A 27,189-nucleotide genomic window follows, 5' to 3' on the forward strand; every position below is an offset into this window, starting at 1 on the left:
CCCATCTGTTGGTGGCCCTGATTTGTGCCCCCCACAATTTCCTACCACTACTTTCAGTCTGAAGATGGGACCTGATACGTCACCTATTCCCTTTCTCCAGAGATCCATTAAGGAGGCTTAGGATGCTGATGGGATCATTGTGTCAAGGAAAAACTCCTTCTGAATTGAATTTGCATTTTGACCAGGATGATACATTTATAGGTACACAAAAAAGCTGGAGAAAATCAGCGGGTGCAGCAGCATCTATGGAGCGAAGGAAATGGGCAACGTTTCGGGCCGAAACCCTTCTTCAGACATGATACATTTATAGTCTGGCTGCATTTGTTTGGCTGCACAGAGCCAGGCTTCAGTTTAGAAATTAGAAATAAGGCACCACAAATCTAGCACAAATGTATCTTGATGTATGTTCTGTAATGCTGCTGTTCATTGCCACATTATCATTATGTTTGCCCTCTTTAGAAATAAGTCATTAACCTTTAGATCCACTTTTCCATTGTGGTGCATGCCTTATGATCAATGACTGTGATCTCCAATGTTTTTTGTCGAGGTTGGTCCACACTATGTGATAAGTGCGCTGCCGTTACTGGCCATGACTAGACCTTGTAAATCTGTGATCTCTACAACCAAGAAAGTCACTGAAAGGAAACATGCAGGTACAGCAGGCAGTGAAGAAAGCTAATGGCATGTTGGTCTTCATAACACGCTAGAGGCAGGAAACATGTTGGGGGAGTCCAGAACCCGGGGCCACAGTTTAAGAATAAGGGATAAGCCATTTAAAACAGAGACGAGGAAACACTTTTTCACACAGAGAGTTGTGAGTCTGTGGAATTCTCTGCCTCAGGACGGTGGAGGACGGTTCTCTGGATACTTTCAAGAGAGAGCTAGATAGGGGTCTTAAAGATAGCGGAGTCAGGAGATATGGGGAGAAGGCAGGAATGGGGTACTGATTGGGGATGATCAGCCATGATCACATTGAATGGCAGTTCTGGCTCGAAGGGCCGAATGGCCTACTCCTGCACCTATTGTCTATTGTCTATAACGAGAGGATTTGAGTATAGGAGTAAAGAGGTCCTTCTGCAGTTGTACAGGGCCCTGGTGAGACCTCATCTGGAATATTGTGCGCAGTTTTGGTCTCTTAATTTGAGGAAGGACATCCTTGCTATTGAGGCAGTGCAGTGTAGGATCACGAGATTAATCCCCAGGATGGCGGGACTGTCATATGAGGATAAATTGGAAAGACTTGGCTTGTATTCACTGGAAATTAGAAGGATGAGAGAGGATCTTATAGAACATATAAAATTATAAAAGAACTAGACAAGCTAGATGCAGGAAAAATGTTCCCAATGTTGGGGGAGTCCAGAACCAGGGACCACAGTCTAAAAATAAAGGGGAGGCCATTTAAAACTTTTTCACCCAGAGGGTTGTGAATTTGTGGAATTCTCTGCCACAGAAGGCAGTGGAGGCCAATTTATAGATGAATTTAAAAAGAGTTAGATAGAGCTCTAGGTGCTAGCGGGATCAAGGGGTATGGAGAGAAGGCAGGCACGGTTTACTGATTGTGAATGATCAGCCATGATCACAATGAATGGCGGTGCTGGCTCGATGGGCCAAATGGCCTTCTCCTGCACCTATTTTCTATGTTTCTAAGAAGAATGAGGGGAGGAGACACTTGCAGGTTCCTCTCCAAGTGATACTAGGCAATTGAGTATCAGTGGTTTACTTTTGCTGGATCTAAATCCTGGAGCATCCTGCCCAACAACATTGGGGGTACTATTACAGATATATTGCAGTGGTTGATAAGTTGGCTCGCCACCTCCTTCTGGTGAACTGTTAGAAAGGACAATAAGTTAACACCCAGATCCTGAAAGTGAGTGCATAATAAAATAAAATGCTTTAATAATGACCAAGTGGAAAGGTAGAGGTTGAGTGGAGGCAAAGAAGAGAAAATTAGATGGGTGTAAGTATAAGTATATGTTTAAATAAAACTGTAGACTTGTGGTGTCTCCTGGAAAACCAATCCAAAAAAACAGACACGAGAAGCGTTAACTGGCTGCAAGACTTAAATGAGCTGTTTTTTTCCCCCATGCTTTATGTTTCTGAAGTAAACTGAAACATGACTGCATTTCTGGAATGAGGGGTTTGTAATGTTTGTTTAACTCGGACTCGGTTTAAACTGAGAAAAGCCTACAATGGCCAGGGTAATTGTTCCTTACCCGGATGGAGACCTTTCCATACTTGCATTCGAGCAAGATATTTTTCCCTTTTTTTGACTTGCCTAACATAATATCACTCTTCTCTTCAATGCAAAACGCACTTGAGAAGATAAATTTGCAGGATCATTTCAGAAAATAAATGATGTTCTGCTTGTCTGTTGGACTTTAACGTACAGCCAAAATGCACTGCAAAGAATTTTCTTAACAATAGGCAGGACCAGCTGTACTTACAATAAACTTTCCTCTTTGCATTTACAGGGTGACATAAAGGGCTACTTGCACAGTCAAAAGCATGAGCAAAATCCACTTGGTTCAGAAATACTGCAGCTGCAAAGGATGGCCTGTGAGATCGCTGCTGGACTTGCTCACCTGCACAAGCACGGTTTTGTGCACAGGTACACTTTATATATTTAAACCTCCATTAAGTGTTTCCAAATTATTTTTATTTTGGAAGACAATATGCGTGAAAATGGAACAAAGAGCTCTTTGAGGCTGGCAAAGACATGTGGGCCAAATGGCAGGCTCCAAAGCCATACATTTCTGTAATTTCAATGGAAATGGTTTGTTTGAAACTGTTGCTGTGCGTGTGTGCAGTCAAACGGCCTCAAAGTGGGATAACAGAACTAGTGCAAACGGTGGTTGATGGTCGTCATGGGCTCGCCAGGCTGAAGGGCCCGTTACTGTGCTGCACTGAATCCATGCCGACCATCTATCATCCCTTCACGTTCATTCTATGTTATGCCATTTTTGCATCCATTCCCTACACACTAGGGTGCAATTTACAGAGGCCAATTAACCTACAAACTTGCACGTCTTTGGGATGTGGGAGGAAACCAACACGCCATTGGGAGAATGTTCAAACCATACAATCAATCAGTCAAACAGTTGCACTGCATTTTCTGAAGCTTGATGTGGGAAATAAGAGCTCTTGAGCACTTAAAAACTATTTTCTAATTTGGGATCCCGTTTCTTTCATGTAAAGTATTTAGTCACTTATACAGTGCACTATCAAAGCGTATGTCTTGAACAGTGATATTTAAATATTTTACTACATGAATTCTTATGTTGCCCCCGGCATAGCACTGTGTCGTTGGCACTAAACAAGGGCTAAAAGTATGGACCAGCCTTTTAAAAAGAAAATGTCAGTAAATCTTCCTCTGCCAAAACTACAACCTGGACCTAAAATATCTGCTCTTCAGCTAACCTCGTGTATTCAATATGATTGGAATAAGACACAGCCTATTAAATTACTGAAGTCATAGAAATGTTCTGCCTCTCTTGCTTCTACTGCCAAAATTTGATGAGCACACAGTTTGATGCAACGGGTCAGTTTACACTTGATTTATAAGTGTCCCAGAGAAAATTTCTAAGATTTGCATTGATCACTCAAAGCCAAACAGAACTCCTGCTACCAGCTAATCCTGTTTTATGCATTTGTACAGTCTGTGTTTAGTTTAGTTTAGAGATACAGCATGGAAACGAGCCCTTCGGCCTACCAAATCTACGCCGACTATCGATCACCTTTCACACTCGTTCTATGTTATCCCACGTTCGCACCCACTCCCTATAAATTAGGGGCAATTTACAGAGGCCATTTAACCTACAAACCCTCATGTTTTTGGTATGTGGGAGGAAACCAACAGGAAGAAGGTTCAAACTCCAGGGAGACAGTAGCCTAGATCAGGATCGAACCGGGCTCTCTGGCCCTGGTAGTCAACCCTACCAGCTGTGCCACTAGCGATGGCTGTGTTGCAGCTTTCTTCAGCCTGTTGCAAGTTTTTTGCAAAATTAGTTTAACATTTTTAAAGGCAAATGATAAATAGTCTTTAAGGGAGCTTAAAGACTTTGTGGCTTTGCCATTGGTGAATGATCCATTTCAGCAAGTAAGTTTACATGGGGGAAAAGTAACACTCGCACCAAACATCAAATAGATGATTTAAGATTTTTGGTTCTATAAACAGCTCAACTATGCATGTGTGCCCAGTTGCATTGTGTCATGCTGTAATGATTCAGTTCCCTTCCCACTGAATGGACAGCCAATGACATCCCCTCCCTTCCCGTTCACACCATTTCCACCACTCGAGCCGTTTTAATTACATAGCCATCTGCTCCTGAGACCTGCAGTGGAAAGTCACTGGTGCTCCTGGATGCTGGACATCACTGGATCGCCTCAGTGAATGTTCACTTCTGGTAACAATATCCTGCTGCTGTCTGAGTGTGTGGAAAAGCTCCAGCATCAGTGATTTTGTTGCTGGTGGTGAATTAAAAGCAGCAGCTTCCCTGTGCACTGAGTAGATGGTGTTGAAATTGTGTGGATTGCAAGGTTCCCTTCTACCCACTCCCACACTCGCTCATTGACCTTTGATTAGGTTTGGGTTTATAATTGTTATGTGTACTGAGGTACAGTGAAAAGCTTTGTTTTGTATGCTATCCAAACAGATCAGATATATTGTACAAAATACAATCAAGCCAAATTCAAGTACAATAGATCGAGCAAAGGGGAAGATACAGAATGCAGAATACAGCATGGTAGAGCATCAGTTCCCTAGACAAAGCCTAGAGGTTTCGAGCAAAGTAGAGGTGAATCGAACAGCACCCTAGTTTATGGAAAGACCTTTCAGAAGCTTGATACAGAGAGGAAGAAGTTGTTCCTGAGTCTGATGTTTTCGTTTTTAAATTCCTCTTGAAAATAATAATTCTTATTTATTAATCTATTGCACTCGTGGTTAGACTGTTTCATCTCTAATTTAACATTTAAAAGCCAGTTTTAATTTGTATGTAAATTGCTAAGTAATACATTTCTCGGTGGAAGTAATTTGATATAACACAATCAGCTTTCGAGGGCTACGGATATGCACGATCGACATTTGTTTGCACAATATTTGTACGTTTAAAAGCTGTACTTAGATCTTAGTGTCAACCTGTCGAGCAAACAGTTACAGTGTGTGAAGATTAGTGTAAGTTGAACTCGCTTCTCTTTTATCTGTAGTCAACTAGTTCACAGCCGCACTGTTGGGATTGATCTTGGCTTTACTGCCTGTCATGTTAGTTGAGCTTAAATAAATTGAGTCAAATAAATTGAGCTGGAATTGCATTCCTAATGGGTATACAGCTAAACAACACACTATTTTTCAGTCAGTAAGTTACAAATTAGTGCTGTACTGCTAATCCTTGGGAGGCTTTGAAGATGATGGATGTGGATAATGGTGAGGGAGCAATAAGTCACGATCGGTTAATATACCTAAACTTTTAAACAAATTTCTGAACCTTAAAAAGCAGGGATGGTACCTTATGAGGTGCCAAATGTGATCATGTACACTTGGTGGCTGGAATGAATTCAGCAGTGCAATTTGATCAATTTATGCTGATGTGTGAAAATAATAAACCTAAGCATCAGGCAGAATTGGACAAAGTAAGAATCGATAGCAATTGTTCAACCTTTGTTAACCTTTTATGTATAAGAGGAAATTCATTAGCCAGAGGGTGGTGAATCTGTGGAATTAATTGCCACAGATGGCTGTGGAGGCCAAGTCGTAGGGTATTTTTAAAGCCAAGGTTGATTGGTAAGGACGTCATGTTATGGGGAGAAGGCAGGAGAATGGGATTGAGGGAAAAATAGATCAGTCATGATGGAATGGCGGAGCAGACTCGATGGACCGAATGGCCTTATTCTGCTCCTATTTTTATCTTAAAACGTAGCTGGGCTCTTGGAGGATTAAAATTGCACACAACAACAAATTGTGGCCAAATTCTCCTTAGAATGTTCAATCAGTCTTATTGCATTGCAAAGATGGGAGACTGGGGAGAAAAGATTATATTTAAATGACATTTACCTGAAAGCTAGCATACCTCTGCATGCATGTCACTTTGAAATACAGTGAATAGGCAAAGATCATTTTTAAACAAAGAAAAATTAGACAAGAAATCAGTCTACCTATTTTTGTTGTTAGCTGAGAAGGATGGAGTATTCATCAGAACATTGCCTTGATGTGGGCCTTGCACACATTAGGCATGGGCCTATGAGCTGTCCCATTTAGCTATGCAAACACCCAAATGAGCAAGTGTAGTCCACTTGCCCCCCTTGAGCCTTATCTAAAAAGAATATGACAGACATCTTAGCCTCCAACTCCCGAATACTTCAATAACCTTTGCTTATCAAGAATCCATCTACCTCTGCCTTAAAAATATTCAAGGTCTCTGTTTCCACAACCCTTTGAGAGAAAGAGAGTTCCAAACACGGACAACCTTCTGAGAGAGAGAGAGAGAGAGAGAGAAATGTCACCTTTTTTATTAAAGGATAAATGGTTGTTTTTATACAAAGGCTGCTCATTTTAGTCTCCATCTCAGTCCTCTCAAACCATCTCAGGGTCTTATGTTTAATTCCTGTCTCCTCCCTCTCTCTTCCAAATTCCAGTCGAAGTAAGCCTATTCCAACGACCCTTTCTTCAAAGCACAACATGGCCATGCTTAATCTAATAGATCTTCTCTCAACTGATCGTAATGCAGTTGCAATTTAAAAAAAAAAATGAGATCACGTAACAAAACAGGTTTTCATTGTACCTCGGTACATGTGACAATAAACTAAACTACATATTTCTCCAGATGTGGTCTCTATGGTGCCCTGTTTAACATTCCTGCTTAAGTATTAAAGTCCTTTTGCAATAAACGATCAGTTGGTTTCCTTATTTACTTGTTGTATCTGCATATCATCCTTTTGTGAATTGTGTATTAGGATACCCAAACCACTCCGCATCTCAAGAGCTTTGCAATTTCTTACCATTTAGATACTACGTCTTTCCACTTTTCCTACCAAAATGAACATTAATTCACTTTCCCACATTGTGCTCTATTTGCCTCCCTCACTATCTATCTATATCCCTGTGTAGTCTCCTTACGTGATCTTTAAAACTTAGTCCCACTCCCTTTTCTGCATTATCATGTTGTTGAGAATGAACCGGGAAAGCCTGTCTCTCTTCTAAGCCTGCTGATGGAATTATGCCTGCCAGTCAGTTGGAGTGTGCATGTAATTTTAAAACGCATTCATGTGCAAATGAGTTTCTCCTGAATGATAACCACATGTCTCTGCCACAAGGGGGCAATGTAAACTGATCTGTACTCCGGTCTACATCATATATATGTCAAAAGTTTTAAAAAGCTGATACTTAAATTTGCCATGGTGGCTCAGTGAATCGGAGCATATTTCTTATGAACCTAAGAAATAGAGCAAAGTGCTGGAGGAACTCAGCAGGTCAAGAGTGTTTTATTGTCATATGTCCCAGATAGAAAAATGAAATTCTTAGTTGCTGCAGCACAACAGGATATGTAATCATAATAAATAATATAACAAAAACTCAGGGGAAAAAAGAACAAACAATAACAGTGCAATAATAAATAATGAGATCAGGTATGGAAGGGCAACATTTTGGGACGGGACCCTTCTTCAGGCTGATGGTGCTTGGTGATGTGTTATGAACAATGGAAAGAAAATGAATGAAAAATGTTGATATTTGCAACTAGCTAAATATCTTTTTCCTTTGAGTCCGGTTTCATTGTTTCACTGACCAGTCATGGATCGAATTTGCTCGAGTACTGATGTTATTTTCTTTTCCATTCCCTTCATCCACTCTGCTCCTGCTTTGATGCCATCTCCATTTCGCCAGTGATTTAGCACTACGGAACAGTTTCCTCACAACAGATTTGACAGTAAAAATCGGCGATTATGGCATAGGATTCAGCCGGTACAGGGTAAGCGGTTTGCTCCTCTGGAGTTTTGTTCTCGTACCAGTATGCAACTGAATGTGTGTTTATTGGTCATGGCTAGATATACTGTGGTTTAATACAAAAATGATTTCATTGTTAAAGCCTGAGCCATTATGCATAGATCACTAATGGGGAGTGACAGAACTAAATTGTGCATGGCTAAGTATGTAAAGATTGGAGCACAGAGGTAAAAACAAACTGCTGGTGGTACTCATTGGATCAGGCAGAATCTATGAGGGTAATGGATAGATGACGTTTTGGGTCGAGACCCTTCAGATTTAATTTCCCTCCACAGATGCTGCATGACCCTGTGAGTCCATACAACAGTTTGTTATTTTCCCATCATGATTCCAACTTCAGCTGTCTCTTGTGTCTCCAGAGCACAAGAAATGTTCAGTCAGTTAATTAAAGTACATCTTAAATACATTCTGATGACTTATTAGCTGAGGTATTTTGGAGATTGTCATGGGAACATTTCAATTTAGTGACAACAGCATTGCTAAGGGCGGTGCAGCTGGTGGAGCTGCTGCCTCACAGCGCCAGAGACGTAGGCTCGATCTGGTCAGCGTGGACTCAGTGGCCAAAGCTGTTTCATGCTGTGTCGCTAAATGATAAAGGTTTTTATATTCTGCATTTCTAAATAAAAATTCAGTAAAAAATTATTATATTACGGTCCTAATCATAATAATCTCTAAATTATTTTCAACAATGAACTGTTTCAAAGCCCATACTGTTACTCAATTTAATACTGTCATACAATTTATCGTTGGGGTGCCAGACTTCCCCTTTTAATCACTTGATATATCTTGTACCTATTCTTGGCTGCATCTTAATGTGATCAGCAAACAATGTATTGTGAGAATGGGATGGTTGGGAATATGAACCGACATTAGGCATAATGATACTAAAAACCTATCAAGATGCAAAATATTTATTTTTTACATTTTATCATTCTTTGGTGCAAAAGGAATTGCAGCATTCAGTTACACTTCTAGATTATGTGTGCTTGTCCATAATGCCTTTATTGATAGGATGTGGGTGAAAACAAATAAATATAATGACGATGAACCTACAGTTTTCCTGTAGTGCACAATGACGTATTATTTACAGAAAGAACTGCTTTACTGCATCCGTCTATATTTGGGCTCAGTTTGCTATTCATAATAACATATGAAAATCATCAATCAGATGATTTGTGCCATGGTTTTCTGTATATATAAAAAGAGGTCCTGGTTCTCAACATTGTTACAGTTTTTACACAAGGCAACTTACAGCATGAAATGTGATGTTTGTTTTATTACTGAAGGTTCTTTGGGGACATCCTGAGATACAGAAATAAAAGTTGTTGTTTTATCGGTAGTTTCATTACAATGTCCAGTATTTGTTATCTCACTATTTCCAAATTCCACTCTTATGAAATCCGGCCTGCTTTGTAAGAAAGTTGTCATGTGACCATGGGATGGGCACTGGAAATGACAAGTTGTAATATTAAATTGTAATAAATCTGGTTATTTGTGTGCTTCCCTGCAAAAGATTCCTAGAAAATGCTACCTAGTTCATTAGCATTCTCTAGGAGTATGAACAAATCGAGTAAACGGTCCTTGTAAATAACTACAAAGGCAGGCTTGCATTTCATTGGAATTGAAATATTGGAAGAGGTTTAATTAAAAATATTTCTAATGTGATGTTTGAAGTTTTGCACTAATTCCATATGTAAGTGTCATGCACGTTAAACGTGCTTATTGTGCAAAAGGTCTGCAAACTGTGCAAGTATTAGTGTTTGTTAATCTGAAGTTATTCTTTTGACTCCCTAAAACTAGGAGGATTATATTGTAAGCAATGATGGGCAATATATTCCGTTGCGGTGGATCTCACCTGAGCTCGTGGGTGATGTTTATGGAAGCATGGTCGTCGCGGAACAGACAAGACAGGGCAATATTTGGTGAGCTTGCAATGACACATTTAACTTTTGAAATAATCGTTCAATTTTCCCTATATTTGACCCGTAAGGTTTCCATCCTGCTAGAAATGGATTGTACCGACCACTTATTGAAAGATAGCATTTTCACTCATTATAATGGTCTTAGCATTTAACCTTCTTAGAAAAAAACAAAAGTAAAGTACCTGAAGAAGTTGAAACATGAAATATTAACTTGCTACAGGTGCATAGCAAATAACGTGGCATCCATAGTATAAGTATCATAGAGCCATACCGCGTGGAAAATAGGCTCTTCAGCCCAACTTGCCCACACTGTCCAACATGTCCCTTCTACACTAGTCCCACCTACCTGCATTTGACCCATATCCCTCTAAACCCATCCTATCCATGTACCTGTCCAAATGTTTCTTAAACATTGCAATAGTATCTGACTCATTCCATACACTCCATGTTCCATATGCTCGTTCCATACACCCACCACACTTTGTTTTCACAAAAGGTAAACCCCAAGGTAAATCTTCCCCCCCCCCCTCACCATAAGACACTGTCCTCTGGTTCTCCATTCCCCTACTCTGGGGAAAGGTCTATTCCTCATGATTTTGTACACGTGCTTCCTTCCGCCCAGCTATCTTCATTTTGATCTCTGAAGTTATCTAAAATAACCTGTGGATGCCCGAGTTTACCTCAAATTCCATTCACCCATCGCCCTCTGTGCTTGCTCGCCATTGCTGATTCTGGTTAAGCAATAACTTGGTCTTAACATTTTCACCTTCATTTAAAAAATGCTCCCATCTCTTTGTAATCTCCTCGAACCCCAAGATATACGCACTGATCCCAATCCTTCTCGTAACTCCGAATTTATTTGTAACTGAGTCTCCCATGACCACCTAAACCTGTGGAGAGTGGTGAACACAGTGGTCTGTACAGGTTCGTCACTTCATTCCATCCAGTCCATCTTTATATCCATTACGTCAACAAAGCTGGATGTGTCATTTAGGATGCCTGCCATCCCGGCCATTCTCTTTTCTCTCTTCTACCTTCTGGAAGAAAATACAGGAGCTTGAAAACTTGACTGTCCAAGCGTCTTGCCCACTGCTATCCACTTCTAAAACCAATCACCACATTCACATCACATTCCCAGTGGTACCTCAAGAGTTGGCCAATAGCCAGTGTAAATTGGCCCCCAATGTGAAGGTGAATGGTACAATCTGGGGAGAGAATAGGGCCAGAGTACTAACAACAGAACAAACAAATTCTTACTTCCAGCAGCACAACAGGTCTGTAAACATAATATACATAGATAATATAAAATAAACAAAAAATAAATTAATTAATAACCCCAATACTAGTACAAAATAACCTGTGTCCATAGTGCAGCTGAAGACAATTCCTAGTTCATACAGTTCAATACAGTGTGGAAACAGGCGCTTTAGCCCACCATGTCCGCATCAACCAATCATCATGTGTTCACACTAGTTCTATATTATCCCACTTCTGCATCTAATCCCCAACGTACATGGGGCAATTTATGGAGGGCTATTAATCTATAACACCACATCCCTGTGTCTAGCTAGTCTAAGCTTGATTTAATTACCCAGTGCCTTGCCCTCTGAAGGACATGATGAAATATGAACTGAAAGTTGTTCGAGATTTATTAGAAGACACAATAAAACATGGACAAAATCGAGCACCTCTACAGGGTACAGAAGAGATGTACTAAATGATTATGGCCTGAGGCACCTATCCTATCCATGTACCCATCAAAATGTTTCTTAAACGTTATGATAATGCCTGTGATACGTGTTTCATGAAGTATCCAGTAGACATCATTATGTATTTGTACACTGAGGAATATTTTGAGTGGTGAAGAAAAGGCAATTTTGTCTCTTGACCAATCATCCCTTTATCTTTTTTTTACAGGTCTTTGGGTGTTGTACTATGGGAGTTATTTGAGAACGCCTGCCTGCCCTACATGCACCTTTCTGACAAAGAGGTGCTAATCTTTGTTATAAAGGAACAGCAAATTAAACTCCTTAAACCTCAGCTGGAGTTGACTCACTCTGACAGATGGTAATTGCTTGGTTTTATAGCTTTATACATTTTGAAATGTAATTCCCACTGTTATACCTGTGTTAGTCATAGGGCTTATGTAGACAAGGCACTGTTGCTAAGAAACAAAGATGCATGATATGCTTATCTGACATTAAAATGTCTGCATCCGTTTATTTATAAACCTGCAGAGTCAAAAATATTAAGTAAATCTGTTCTTTGGAATGAATCTGCGTCATTATTATCAGATTGAAACCACAATTGCATTATTGTGTCTGCAGTAAGATAATTGCAGGGAAAATGTCTGTTTAAAAACGGCCTCACAAAAATAAGCATGAAAGTATATATTTTGTAAACCAGCATCTGCAATTCCTTGTGTCTACAATATATAACCTAGTAGTTAGAAATCTGTCCTATACAGATTGAAATGTGGCTGTACAAGAATATCCCTAGACTGGACGAATCTCTGACTGAGGCTAAAAGCAGTTATTTAACTTTAATGCCCTTACTAATGAAGACTTCAGATTGATCAGTCTGAAGAAGGGCCCCAAACTGAAATATCACCTATGTCCTACAGAGATGCTGAGTAACTCTAGCACTTTGTCTTTTTTTGTAAACCAGCACCTGCAGTTCCTTGTTTCACCGTGCTTTTCCCTAATGTCCCTTTCGGGGAGATTTGATTGATCAATGGGTATGAGGAGAGGAAAAGTGCCCTTAATGACACCTCATTGATTCCATTGCCTTAGATCCCTCACAGCCTTTAGATGGCAGGTCTACAGGTAGAAAATGGGAACCTGGGACTAGTTGGACAACTCGGGCAAAGAGCCACATGGGCAGACGGTGGTATACCTGTGCTGTATTGTTCTGTGGGAATGGATGACAGATAAAGGTTAGCAGGTTCATCAAGGCTATTGTCTCCTGCTGCAATGTGTCCCATGCTATCTCTTCAGAAGCATAAAAGGAGAAGGGAATTCATCTCTTGTTTCCAAAGGAATCTTCAATCCTAACTAAAGCTTTAAGGCAGGTTATGTAGTGTGAATGGAGTCTGCAGACGAAGTCTCGACCCAAAACGTCACCCATTCCTTCTTTCCAGAAATGCTGCCTGTCCCGCTGAGTTACTCCAGCATTTTGTGTGTATGCAGTGTGAATGTTCACTACTCCAATAATGACATTCTGTCTTGCAGGTATGAGGTTCTGCAGTTTTGTTGGCTAGCCCCAGAGAAGAGGCCAACAGCAGAGGAGATTCACAGACTGTTAACTTACCTCCGCATGCAGAGCCAGAAGGAATGTGAAGATGACTTTGAAATAAGATGGAACGCACTAAAGTCCAGCAACAGCAATAGGCAAGCTACGGCAAACAACTCATCGTTTCCAATCCTGGAGCATTTTGTTGCCGACAGATTGAACCAGGAAATGGACGATATCCTCACCGTTACCGAAACTAGTAAAGGGCTAAATTTTGAGTATGTCTGGGAGACTGCTAAACTTGACCATTTTGAAGAACATGTTCAGGGAAACGATGGAGCAAAGGTCAACTATCAGAGCATTTTCTACCCCACAGTTGCTTTCGAGAAAAGTGGTTTCTCGGTCGTCCACACACATTCAGATGATAAAATTGCTAGAAAAGAGGAAAGTGGAAGCCCACTTTTATCAGGGATTGTGCCTGTATTTGATACCCATTATCCTTCTATTGGAAATGAGTACTATATACAGTTGGAGGAACAAGGTGAAACTAACGTGGGTGTTGATGAAAATTCAAGCTATCCCAACGAGGGAGCTTTCCAGAACAAGGATTCCCAGTCCTTTGTTATTCTCGGAGACTCTGGAGATGATTTGAGTACAGATGTTGATTTCTTCCTACACTCCAATCAAGACTTGCACAAGTCTGAAGTAAGCGAGGCATTGTTTAGTTCCTGCACTTCTAGTTACGCTGAAAGCCCTCGCCACAATGATATCTTTTATGATCACAAGCTGGAGGAGATGCCTTTTAACAAAGGAATCTTGAACACTGATGAAATCATCATGCTGGATCTGCCTGAGCTCACGGACACTAAAAGGATAAATGCATCTGGTCTAATTTTAAACAAAGAAACTCCCATGGAGTCGCTAATCCATCAGTCTCTGCCGCTTGATTTGAATGCTTCCAGCCCCATTTTGGACGAAAAACCAGACTTAATTTACAACAAAAGCATCAATAATGACGGCAGGTCGGGATTGTTCCAATCCGAGAAATTACCTTCTAACTTTTTTCTTAAAGAAAATAGACTTTTACAGGACTCTTCACCCAAAGGTGATGCTGGCAATGATGCAGGAAATGATGAAGGAGGTTCACTGAATAACTTTGCTTTATTGGATATGAACGTTGCCTGCATTACTTCGCCCATCAGTGCTAACAGTCCAAAAGACCCAGGGTTAACTGATCAGAGTAAGCAATTAACCAGTGCTCAACTGCATGGAATTGCCTGCAATGTTACTGACCAAGTGTATCCACAGAGTGGATCAGTTCAGATTCCAGCAGACAGCAAAAGGGCGCCGTGCATTTTATTGGATGACGATAAATTCACTTGTGAAGAAAGGCAAGTTAAACAGGAGTTAGATGAAGGGTTTTTAATGTATGATAACTCAGGGTTAGGATGTAACACTACTGAAGGACGCATTTTCCAATGCGCTTCCACTTTGCCTCAAGCACACTGCCAAGGGACTGCTCAGTGCAGTGAAAGTGCCGCTGCTAGCATGTGCAATAATGCCAAAATGCACCACCTCGCTGAAAGTGAAACAGTGGAAGGAAATGCAACCGAAGTCAGAGTAACAGAATTGGCAAAGCAAATTGAAGCTTCAGATGTTGAATCTATAGCGCCGGCGCACAACGCAGTCAACACAGATAGAGATATCTTGCGCCACTGCGTGCAAGACACCAGTATATTAGCTGGACCCTTGTCCGAGCTCACCTTAAAAACATTAGCAACCACTTCCCCTTCTGAAACCTCAAGTGATTCTGAAACTGTTGAATCATTGACTTCAAACAAATATATTTGTTCAGAGATTTCTAAAATGCAGGACACTGTTCCCTTGTCTGAAACTCCTTGTGGGTCCAAAAGTGTTGAATTGTTAGCCCCCAATCATTCTGGGGACACTTCAGTAGACACTTTAGAATCTTTGGAGATGACTGATGTGGATGAACCCTTCTCCTATAGCTTTGTAAATACAAAATCAATGGATTCTGTGCCTTGCTCGGATTTATCAAGTCAAGTTAGCCCTGTAGAAGAAGAGGTTGCATCGGTCATGCATCCCAGTTCAGAACAATCTACAGGTACACCAGATTCATTGGATTCGCTCGAGATGCATGGGGTGATAGAGACTTTAGAAACGCAAAATACAGTTTCTCAGAAGTTAAAGCCGCCTCAGAAACAGCCTGACAGTGGCTATGAAACTGAAAATATAGAATCGCCTGAATGGTCTTCTCAATTGTACAGCGCAAATGCACCTCCCACCTCTACTGATCGAAATGCTTCCAGTGACGAGTTACCTAATACTTTCCCTTCAAATCCACTTATTATTATTTCCAAGGAGGAAACTCTTCCAGATGTAGAAATCGTTGATGTAGATGCTTCCAAGGAAGCCTCAAATATGTTGAGTAACGGTAACCAAAATTCCCACCGAGACTCTGCTTATTTCTCGGATAATGATTCTGAACCAGAGAAAAGAGCAGATTGCGATATTACCCAGAGTGCAAATGAAGAAAATGATCTTAAGAACGGGGTTGATTTTGAAATTGTTATTCGTCACGGTGACAATGTCACAACAACTTCTGATTTCCTTGACGCACAACCGGATATCTTAGGGGAAATCTCGGGCGACAAGAGTAAGTTGCCGCCATCGTACAGCTCGGGCCAAGGTGAATTTCCAAATAACTTTCAAAGTGGAAGCCCAGGCAACTTCATGAAGATAAACACCGATGCAAAATCTGAGAGTTTGGATGTGTTGAGGGCAGTTGACATTGATGAATCGGGATCGGAGATTTTGTGCAGCACTGCCGATAGTAGCAATCCGTTTTCTGAAGATATGAAGGAAGACTTTGAAATAATTGTTGAGAAGGACATTAAGAAACCGTTGTCAAGAGGTAATGAAGGAGTTAGATTGAAGGAGCCAGACATTGAAGGCCGGTACCTTGGCAGATTAGATGCATCTGAACTCTTTAACCTTTCCGAAGAACAAGATGGGATGGAGGCTGATGAAGAAGATGAAAACAGTGATGATTCTGAGGACGAGTACAAAGGCTATTCTCTCAATAGTCCCAGTTCGGAGAGTGAAGATGATGCAGTGCACCCAGTGCCAATAGTGGTGACTGAGAATGATGACGGGAAAGCTCTGAAGAGTTTGTTGAAAGACTTTAGCCGCAGGCCCTCTGAATCCCTGGAAACAGACCCGAGAACGAAGCAATTGAAGAAGATAGTATCGTTTTTCGGCGATGTCACAGTCTTCTTGTTTGATCAGGTAAGCAATTAGTAAACTAATTAGCAATTAGTAACAATTCAAAAGAAAAAAAAGTTTGATAAAAATTTCAGCAGTCCAGGCAGCATCTGTGGAACAAAAATCAGAGCTGACATTGTCAGGCAGATGAAGAACGGTCAGGCAGCATTATTAAGGCTGATAGTCATAAGAGTAATACGGCACGGAAACAGGCCATTCATCCCACCTCGAACATGCTGACCAAGATTCCCCATTGGCCTAAATTTGGCCCATATCCCTCAAAAGCTTTCCTATCTATATACCTGTCCAAGTGTCTTGTTATAGTGCCTGCCTCAACTACCTCCTCTGGCAGTTCATTCCATATATCCACTACCCCCTGAGTAAAAATGTTACCCCTCAGGTTCCTATTAAATCTTTCTCCTCTCACCTTAAACCTATGTCCTCTGGTTCTTGATTTTCCCCTCCCCTGGGTAAAAGGCTCTGTGCATTCACCATATCTATTCCCATTGTGATTTTATAGAGAGTTCTGTGCAGGGTCTTTGACCAGAGATATTAACTCTTCATGAGATGCTGTTTGACTGGCTGAGTGTTTCCAGTATATTTTTATTTCAGTCTTAAGGCAGCAACACTTGTTGATAATGTTTGGTTCTATCCTCCCTTGACCATTGCTATTGCAGAATAATTAACTTGCTCCACAATTTCCTTGCGAATAATAATCAGTGGCAGGCAAGTGATTGAGCAGTTATTCTTGCATTCGAGATTTAAGATTTAATTTCCTTAAATTTTGATCTAGGTGACTAATTGGCTTAAAGGTTCCCGGCATAAAACTGGCAGAACCAGCAGATTTTAAAGTCAAGTGCCCTCCTGAACAAAGAGGTACTTGGTGCCTCAGCAGGTTTAGGTTTAGAGGTGGATAAATCCTCAGGACTGGATGATTTATCCTAGGCTGATTTGGGAAGCAAGAAAGATTGCTGGAGCTCTGGCTGAGATTTTAAAATCTTCACTGGGTAACAGGTGACTGGAAGACCGCAAATGTGCAAGGAATGCAGTAGGAAAAAAGCCTGATTATTATAGACCTGAGGCATCCGTGAACTATAGACATCAGTGGTCAGGAAGATACTGGGAAAAATGGTGAAAGTATAAATGATCATTTGGAAATGCAGGGACTAGTCAGAGAAAGCCGAGGGCAGATCCTCTCTGACCAAATTGAATTATTTGAAGAGTTAACAACGTGTACTGATGAGGGAGGGCAGTAGATGTGATATCTGAACTTTATTAAAGCCTTTGATCAGGTCCAACTTGGGAGATTGATTCAAACGGTTAAGGTCCATTGTATCCGGGGCAAGTTGGCAAATACTGGCAAAACTGGGTTGGCAATAGATGACAAAGGTTGATAGTAGAGGGTTGTTTATACAATTGTGTCCACAAGGGACGTGTGCTGGAACCCTTGTAGTTTGTAATATTCATGAATGACTTGGGTATGGATATGGGAGGCAAGATTAGTACGCTTGTGGATGATCCGAGGATTTGTGGGGTTGATGATGTAGTGGAAGGCAGCCTTGGGCTGTGGGGTGATATCAATGTATTAGTAAAATGGGCTGAAAAATGGCAGATGGAGTTCAATCCAGGCAAATGTGAAGTGATGCACTTGGGGAGAAGGAATGAAGAGAGGGCATACACTGTGTGTGATACTCAGATTTTCAAGGATCTACGGACTTGATCTCTGCAACAGTGGAACTACAGAAGTCAAGTCCGTTGATCCTCGGAGATGATTATGTAGGTAGACAACAAGATTAGAAGACGTATGCGACACTGGTCAATTTGAGTTTAGTTTATTGTCAAGTGTACAGAGGTACAGTGAAAAGCTTTTGCACGATAACTGGTCAGTGGAAAGACAATACTTGATATCAACCGAACCATCCACTGTGTACAGATTCATGATAAAGGAAATGTGAATAATGTTTAGTGCAAGATAAAGTCCTGTAAATTCTGAGGGTCTCCAATGAGATAGATAGTCGCTCAGGACCGCTCTCTCGTTGTTGGTAGGATGGTTCAGTTACTTGATAACAGCTGGGAAGAAACTGTCCCTGAATCTGGAGCTGTGCGCTTTCACACTTCTGTACCTTTTGCCCATTGGGAGACACAACGGAGAGGGTGCGACTCATCCTTGATTATGCTGGTGGCCTTGCCGTGGCAACGTGAGGTGTAAATAGAGTCAATGGAAGGGAGGTTGGTTTGTGTGATGGTCCAGGCTGCTTGCACAATTCTCTGCAATTTCTTGCGGTCTTTGATAAAGCTGTTCCCATACCATGCCGTAATGTATCCCGATAAAATGCTTTCTACGGCGCATCTGTAGAAGTTACTGAGAGTTGTAGGGGACATGCCGAACATCCTAACCCTTCTAAGGAAGTAGAGGTGTTGGTGTGCTTTCTTGGCCATTGCTTTAATCGGGGTGGTCCAGGACAAAGTCAAGGCTTTGAATACAGGAGTAGGGTGGTCATTGCCATTCTTATAAACTTTACCTTTCTTTCAATAACTGCAATTGTTTATTCCTTGGCTTTTAGGAGACCCCTACCAAAGAATTGGGAGAGCATTCAGCAGCAGAAAACAGTTTGGTATCTGACAGTGGCAGCCCTGTCACACTAACTGGACCCCATTCCAGGATCTCGAACTCTGAGAGTTCCACTGATGAAGAAGGTGGGTGCTCCATTCCACGACATCATTAAATGCTCAATTCACGGAAATGAAGTTAGGAACAGTCTAAGTGAGAGATGGCAAAGGGTTTATTTTCTTTTGCTAAAATAATCACTGGGCATAGATTTATGATAAAATTTAGAAAAAATAAGAACCGAGGTAAATTTTTACACGAAAGGCTGAAACACAATCTATAAATTAACTAATTATAATTCTCAGAAAATGCAACATCTGTGAAGATTAATTTTGTTTTTATTAAACCGTTTAATATAAACAAAATTCATCGTCACAGATGTTGCATTTTCTGAGAATTGTAGTTAGTTAATTTATAGATTGCGTTTATTAATCTTTATAGCACAGCTCATTTTGTCAAATTCAAGGATACTCAATCTATAGATAGTCAATCTTACTTTAGATTTTAGAGATAAAGCACAGAAATAGGCCCTTTGGCCCACCAAGTGTGGGACGATCAGTGATCACCCTGTACGTTAACACTACCCTACACACACGGGATAATTTTACACCTTACTGAAGTCAGCTAACCTACAAACCACATCTTTGGAATGTGGGAAGAAACCGGAGAAAACCCATGTGGTAACAAGAACGATCAAACTCCGTACAGACATCAGCAGTAGTCAGGCAGCAACTCTAGCACTGTGCCACCGTGCCACCCCTGCTGTTTAGGCTGGTTTGCCTGATAGACTTGCATACTCTCATATAATAAAGTTAACACTGCGACCTTCCTAAATCAAAGTTGTTTTCATATTTCACTCATCCACAATCAACCATTTGATTGTTTATTTCACGTAGAAATTAAAGTTTGGTATGTTCAATCTTGCAATCTGAATCAGTAAAAACTGTACAATATGAAAATTATTTTGGCTTCATAGCAACTTTATATGTATTAATATGATTCAAATTTTTGCTTTTTAAATATTGTTTTAGAAAATAAATTGCTACTGTTTTCGTAAAAATGGCAGCCAAGTTGCAGAGTCACACAGCATGGAAACAGGCCCTCCAGCCTAAGCTTTTCATGCAGCCCAAGATGCCCATCTAAGATGATTTAGATTTGATAGAATTTATTTGCCACACAACCAGGGTCGGTGGAATTTGGGTTGTCAGCAGCAGTACAATAATAAAGAACACACAGCCACAATAAAAATGTAACACAAATATCCACCACAGCATTCATCACTGTGGTGGAAGGCACAAAATTTGGCCAGTCCTCCTCCATTTCCCCCCCCCCGTGGACAGGACCAGAGTCCAGAGTCAGTCCAGGATCGGCTCTTCCTCACCGGAGACCGCGGCTTTAAGTTGGTGTAGGCCGCAGACCGGCGGTCGAGATTAAAAGTCTCTGCCGCAGCCAGAAGCACCGTAGACTGCAGGGCCGGCGGTCGAAGCTCCCCTCCAGGGATGATGTTAAGTTCACGCCGGGCCCGCGGTAGAAGTTGGCCGCGGGCCGGCAGTGGTGGCTTCTTCTCACCCCCCCCCCCCGGGTCCCCCACGAGGGATCCCGGGCTGTAGACGCCGCACCAGCTGGGACTCTGCAGACCGCGGCTTCAGGCTGCCGGCTGCCGCGGGCTTGCGAAACCGAGCGCTCCCCTCCGGCGAGCCCCAGCGAGGGCTCACCCGCTCCACGCCGAGAGTCCACGCTGCGCCCGCCGCTGAAGTCCCGGGCGCGTCTCCGTGGAAAGGCCGCGCCGATCCTTGATGTTAGGCCACGGGGGAGGCGACCTGGAAAAAGTCGCCTCTCCATGGAGGAGGCGACCAAAGCGGTTTCCCCCTTACCCCCCCACACCCACCCCCCACACAAAACACACCGAGGAACATCAAAAACATACTTTAAAACATACTAAAAAATAAAAAAAAGTTGAAAAAACTAACGCACTGCTGACATGGCTGCTGCCAGAGCAGCGCCCCCTACGAAGTTTAATCTAATTTAAGCTAATTCTATTTGCCTGCATTTGACCAATATCTTAAGCCTTTCCTGTTCATGTACTTGTTCAAGTTGTCTTTCAAATGTTGTTATTTGTACTTGCCTCAAACACTGTTTCTGGCAGCTCATTCCATGTACATGTGTGAGAAAGTTACTCCTAGGTTCATATTAAACCTTTCCCCTCTCACCTTAAAACTATGCCCTCTAGTTCTTGATTCCCCAACCCTGGGGAAGAAAGACTATCCACCTATCTATGCCCCACATGAATGTATACATCTCTATACGATCATCCTATGGCTCCAATTGATAAAGTCCTGGCCTACCCATCCTTTCCTTATAACTCATTCCCTAGAATCCTGGCAACATCCTCAGAAATCCTTTCTGCACTCTTTCAATGGCATCTTTCCAATAGCCAGGTGACCAAAACCTAATAATCCAAATGTGTCATCACCAACTCCAACAATATAACATCCCAACCTTTATACTCATTGGTGATACAAGATAATGCAGATGCTCGAGCACAAAAAGAAACTGTTGGAACAACTCAGCAGATCAGGCAGCAACTGTGGAGGGAAATGAACAGAGAACATTTCCTGGGCTTTTATTGTTAAACTACCCTTTCCACTGATCAGATATTTTCAATTATTAGACAATAGACAATAGGTGCAGGAGTAGGCCATTTGACCCTTCGAGCCAGCATCGCCATTCAATGTGATTATGGCTAATCAGTACCCAATCAGTACCCCGTTCCTGCCTTCTCCCCATATCCCCTGACTCCGCCATTTTTAAGAGCCCTATCTAGCTCTCTTTTGAAAGCATCCAGTGAACCTGCCTCCACCGCCCTCTGAGGCAGAGAATTCCAGACTCACCACTCTCTGTGAGAAAAAGTGTTTCCTCATCTCCGTTCTAAATGACTTACTCCTTATTCTTAACCTGTGGCCCCTGGTTCTGGACTCCCCCAACACCGGGAACATTTTTCTTGCCTCTAGCGTGTCCAAGCCCTTAACAATCTTATATGTTTCAATGAGATTCCCTCTCATCTTTCTAAACTCCAGAGTGTACAAGCTCAGCTGCTCCATTCTCTCAGCATATGACAGTCCCGCCATCCCGGGAATTAACCTTGTAAACCTACGCTGCACTCCCTCAATAGCAAGAATGTCCTTCCTCAAATTAGGGGACCAAAACTGCACACAATACTCCAGGTGTGGTCTCACTAGGGCTCTATACAACTGCAGAAGGATCTCTTTGCCCCTATATTCGATTCCTCTTGTTATAAAGGCCAACATACCATTTGCTTTCTTCACTGCCTGCTGTACCTGCATGCTTACTTTCATAGACTGATGTACAAGGACCCCCAGATACCGTTGCACTTCCCCTTTTCCCAACTTGACGCCATTTAGATAGTAATCTGCCTTCATGTTTTTGCTACCAAAGTGGATAACCTCACATTTAGCCGCATTAAACTTCATCTGCCACGCATCTGCCCACTCCCCCAACCTGTCCAAGTCGCCCTGCATTCTCATCGGATCCTCCTCACAGTTCACACTGCCATCCAGCTTTGTGTCAATTGCAAATTTGCTAATGTTACTTTGAATTCCTTCATCCAAATAATTGATGTATATTGTAAATAGCTGCAGTCCCAGCACCGAGCCTTGCGGTACCCCACTAGTCACTGCCTGCCATTCTGAAAGGGACCCGTTAATCCCTACTCTTTGTTTCCTGTCTGCCAACCACTTCTCTATCCATGTTAGCACTCTACCCCCAATACCATGTGCCCTAATTTTGCCCACTAATCTCCTATGTGGGACCTTATCAAATGCTTTCTGAAAGTCCAGGTACACTACATCCACTGGCTCTCCCTTGTCCATTTTCCTAGTTACATCTTCAAAAAAATCCCAGAAGATTAGTCAAGCATGATTTCCCCTTCGTAAATCCATGCTGACTCGGACCGATCCTGTTACTGCTATCCAAATGTGCAGCTATCTCATCTTTTATAATTGACTCCAGCATCTTCCCCACCACCGATACCAGGCTAACTGGTCTATAGTTCCCTGTTTTCTCTCTCCCACCTTTCTTAAAAAGTGGGATAACATTAGCTACCCTCCAATCCACAGGAACTGATCCTGAGTCTATAGAACATTGGAAAATTATCACCAATGCATCCACAATTTCTAGAGCCACTTCCTTAAGTACCCTGGGATGCAGACCATCACTGAGTTGGATGATCAGCCATGATCATATTGAATGGCGGTGCAGGCTCGAAGGGCCGAATGGCCTACTCCTGCACCTATTTTCTATGTTTTATTGTCTCTTTTTGAAATCAAGTGAACATAAACTAATTTTACTCTACTGCACAATACTGACAGACTCTGTTGCATTCAAACATTAATTTCCTATAAAGTATATACACGGCTTCTAAATTCTAGTCTTTACATAATTTCTTACGTTAATCCATCAATTTTCTTCATTTTGATTCTGAGTTAATTGTATTATCCCTCTGAATGTTAACGGCTACGGCAGCTTTAAGCATTGCAGCCAAAACGCGTTGAGATTTCTGCAATTGATTTGTCTTGTTGATGAAAAATGGGGTCAATGGAAGATTTTGTTTAAGTCGATACAAAGAACTGCAGAAGCTGGTCTGCAAAAAAAGACACCATGTTGGAGTAACTCAGCGGGTTCAGACAGAACTCTGGAGAAACTGGATGGGGAATATTTCGGGTCGGGGCCCTTCAAACAATATTTTGGGGTATTTCATGATACTTAAAGACTTTAATGTTTGTAATGCTTTTCACACTAGGTGATGAAAGTTCTTTACAACTCAGGAAGTGATTTCTTAATGTGAAAAGCAGAGTCCCTAGGAGATTTCAATATGATCACTTAGATTAAAGAATTCAGATCAGTTTAAGGGAAAGTGTGATAATCCATTGATCGCCCCACTCCCATAGAATTCCATTTGCGGAGAGCATCCCTATTTATTGCTTCCTATAATTATATTTTTCAACTGACAACAAATATTGGCATACTTTTGAAAATATCCTGGTTGTAACATAATGCTTTCCTTTTTTCAGGTGGTGGTTTTGAATGGGATGATGATTTCTCCGTATCCTCTTCAGAGTCCTCATTTATCTCGCAAACAGCAAACCGACTTGCCTCCCTAAAACGGTCTTCGTCCCCTGCTTCCAGATATTTCTCACCTCCACCGTCCTCTCGGACATTGGAGCAAAATTGGACAGATACATCGTCGTCATATTCTAGATTTTCTATCTCTCCTTCCAACATTGCAAACTTCTCTTTGACTCACCTTACGGATTCCGATATGGAGCAAGGAGGTATGTCGTCCTCACTGTTATTCTTATAGACCACTTCTTTGGGAAGTCAAAATCTGGGTGAAAACAAGGTATTGTTTCAGTTAGCAAAACTGTGAGGGTAGAGGGGCGGTGGCCAGTATGATGAGGAGTTCTTAAAACTGCCCTTTTCAGAGTAAGTATTACCTGCCCTTTTATGGATTACAGCGCTCGGGGAAATGATTGGTTAGGAGACGGCTTCAAGTCATGTATCTGGGCATGATGGGAAAGGATCTTAATGGCACAAAATAGTTACTCTGGAGCAAGCATTGTGTATGTGAGCAGAGGACAACTTATCCAGCTCTGAATAGTAAAGTATAGATATCTCTAGATTGGAATTTTGACTAACGTCCTTTGGGAGTTAATGTTTTTAAATATTATTCGCACTGACACCAACCACTGCCCTTATCCAGGAGTTATTTTCACTAGCTCTTGTTAGTTTTCAGAAAGAAGTTTTCATTGGTCTTCCGCATCATTTAGGTGGGCTGGTCACCAATTGTATTAACTCATGCCCTTGAGGTTGGCAGCGGGAGGTGCCCCCGGGGAACAAGGGCAAGAAGAGGGACGTCAATCCAGACATCTAAGGAAGGTGATGGCTGGAGGCCCGTAGCTGTCTGGGGATCGCCTGTAACTGAACTCATTACAGCTGGAGCGTAGACGTGACTGAAAAATGGCACCAAAACTTGCACACAGGATCAGTGGAGTATTTCTGTACACTTGCTGATCGGGGATGTGCTTGGGTATGGCAATACTCTACTGGATTGTTTGTAAGAAAATAATTTCACTTGAGTTGCATTTTGCATATGTGGCTATAAAAGCACCATTGAGATTCAGATGGGCTAGGCACTCACAACTTCACAAGTCTTTAGACTCGATACAGTGCAGAAACAGGCACTTTGGCCCACCAAGTCCACGCCGACCAGCGATCACCCCGTACACTAACACTGTCCTGCACACTAGTGATAATTTACGATTTTACCAAACCCGATTAACCTACAAATCTGTACATCTTTGGTGTGTGGAAGGAAACCGGACCACCCTGAGAAAACCTACACGGTCACAGGGAGAATGTACAAACTCCCTACAGACAGCACCAGTAGTCAAGATTGAACCCGGGTCTCTAGTGTTGTAAGGCAGCAACACTACTGATGCACCACTGTTTGTCACTGTGTCGCCAACGCTGACAAAATAAAGTATTTGAAAGATTTGAGAGGTATGGTAGTTAAAGGAAAGCCTCCTTTTTTAGTCACAATCACCTAGCAATGTTAGGATGCAGTTTTATTCGAGATGATGCAGGCCAGAGACAAATTTGCCTGCTAATGAATCCCATTTAGTATTGGGGTAACGAGTCACTGCAAACGCTGGAATCTTGAGAAAACACAGTGCTGGCGTAACTCAGCAGGTCAGGCAGTATCTCTGGAGGACATGGATAGGCATTGTTTCCTGGTCGGGACTCTTCATTTAGATAGAGTAGAGGGGCGGTGGCCAGTATGATGAAGAGAGGGGAAGAGGTGGGACAAGAGGTGGTATTTGTTTATTATTGCCTTTCCTTTGTATCCAGATACAATGAAAACTTTGTTTTGCTACCCAGGTAAGACGTGTACAATCAAACCAGGCAGAATATTGTGCTGCAACAATGGAGAAGTTTGAATTTCATCTATTGAGTTTTTCATATACAATCTATTAATTCTTCACCACCTTTAAAATCTGACAAGTGTAGGCACACTGAAATTGTGTTGTCAATTTAACACAGCCGCCTTAAGTTTCTTTTTCTATGTGGTCTTTTATATCTACCTGACATGACCTGTTTATTGTGAAAGCTCGTGCCGAATGTATTAAATCAAGGCAGTTCTGCCCCCAAAAAATATTTCCAGAAGTATCATATGAAGTGAATGAGTCAGGTTTAAATGGTATCAGCAAACAGTTATTATGGATCAGGAGACACACAGGAAGCACATCTGTTGCTAGACTAAGTGTAACAGCTGTTTTCAGCTTAATGCGTCATTGTGAATTTGGAGTCAAGTTGTGAAATTGACATTCAATTAGCAGGTGCCTGTGTATAGCACCTGCGTTTGTCTTCACTGTCATAAAGGAAAGTGGTGGGCAGCTTCCCTCTCATTGCCATCTGAATCGTTTGAGTGGCTTGCTCCCCTGGATATGCTTCATATACATTGCATTGGGCTTTCATTAACTACAAATGATATGGTCATGGCTTTAATTTATCTTGAATTATATAAAACAATGTAAAGAAAACAATGCCAAAGAAAACAAAGCATGCTACCTGCCCTTGGTGAAATGTTAGACTTGGTATCTCACCAAATACAGGGGGAACACAAATACTTCAATTTGCATTTAGTTTAGTGGACATATAGAAACAAAGAACTGCAGATACTCATTAATACACAAAAGGACACAAAGTCCTGGAGTAACTCAACAGGTCGGGCCACATCTCCGGAGAAAATGGATAGGTGACATTTTGGGTCGAGACCCTTCAGCCTGAAAATATGTCCTGGCTCCAAACAGATTCTTGATTATTAAGAGTGTCAGGGATTATGGGGAGAAGGCAGGAGAATGTGGTTGAGAGGGAAAGATAGATCAGCCATGATTGAATGCAGGAGTAGTCTTTATGGGTGAATGGCCTAATTCTGCTCCTCTGACATATAAACATCAACTTACGAACTTATGAACTATTCATGTTCTCCACGATGCTGCCTGACCCACTGAGTTACTCCAGCACTTTGTGCCTTTTCTGTAAACTAGCTTCTGCAGTACCTTGTGTCTTCC

General features: G+C 41.7%; 2 protein-coding genes across 2 annotated transcripts in view; one reads left to right on the forward strand and one right to left on the reverse strand.

Annotated features, from left to right (window-relative positions):
- LOC129706940 (parvalbumin, thymic-like) overlaps positions 1 to 27,189 on the reverse strand; it is a 181,505-nt gene that overhangs the window by 140,882 nt on the left and 13,434 nt on the right. The gene's annotated exons all lie outside the window — the stretch shown is intronic.
- The window catches only part of lmtk2 (lemur tyrosine kinase 2), a 98,322-nt gene that overhangs the window by 65,943 nt on the left and 5,190 nt on the right, over positions 1 to 27,189 (forward strand). Inside the window, exons 7-13 of the mRNA XM_055651578.1 lie at positions 2,472 to 2,608; positions 7,874 to 7,958; positions 9,794 to 9,915; positions 11,833 to 11,982; positions 13,146 to 16,455; positions 18,996 to 19,128; positions 24,130 to 24,390. Coding sequence (XP_055507553.1) covers positions 2,472 to 2,608; positions 7,874 to 7,958; positions 9,794 to 9,915; positions 11,833 to 11,982; positions 13,146 to 16,455; positions 18,996 to 19,128; positions 24,130 to 24,390 — 4,198 coding nt within the window. The remainder of the gene's footprint in view (positions 1 to 2,471; positions 2,609 to 7,873; positions 7,959 to 9,793; positions 9,916 to 11,832; positions 11,983 to 13,145; positions 16,456 to 18,995; positions 19,129 to 24,129; positions 24,391 to 27,189) is intronic.

The sequence above is a fragment of the Leucoraja erinacea genome, chromosome 20, assembly GCF_028641065.1.
Source record: "Leucoraja erinacea ecotype New England chromosome 20, Leri_hhj_1, whole genome shotgun sequence".
Lineage (NCBI taxonomy): Eukaryota > Metazoa > Chordata > Chondrichthyes > Rajiformes > Rajidae > Leucoraja > Leucoraja erinaceus.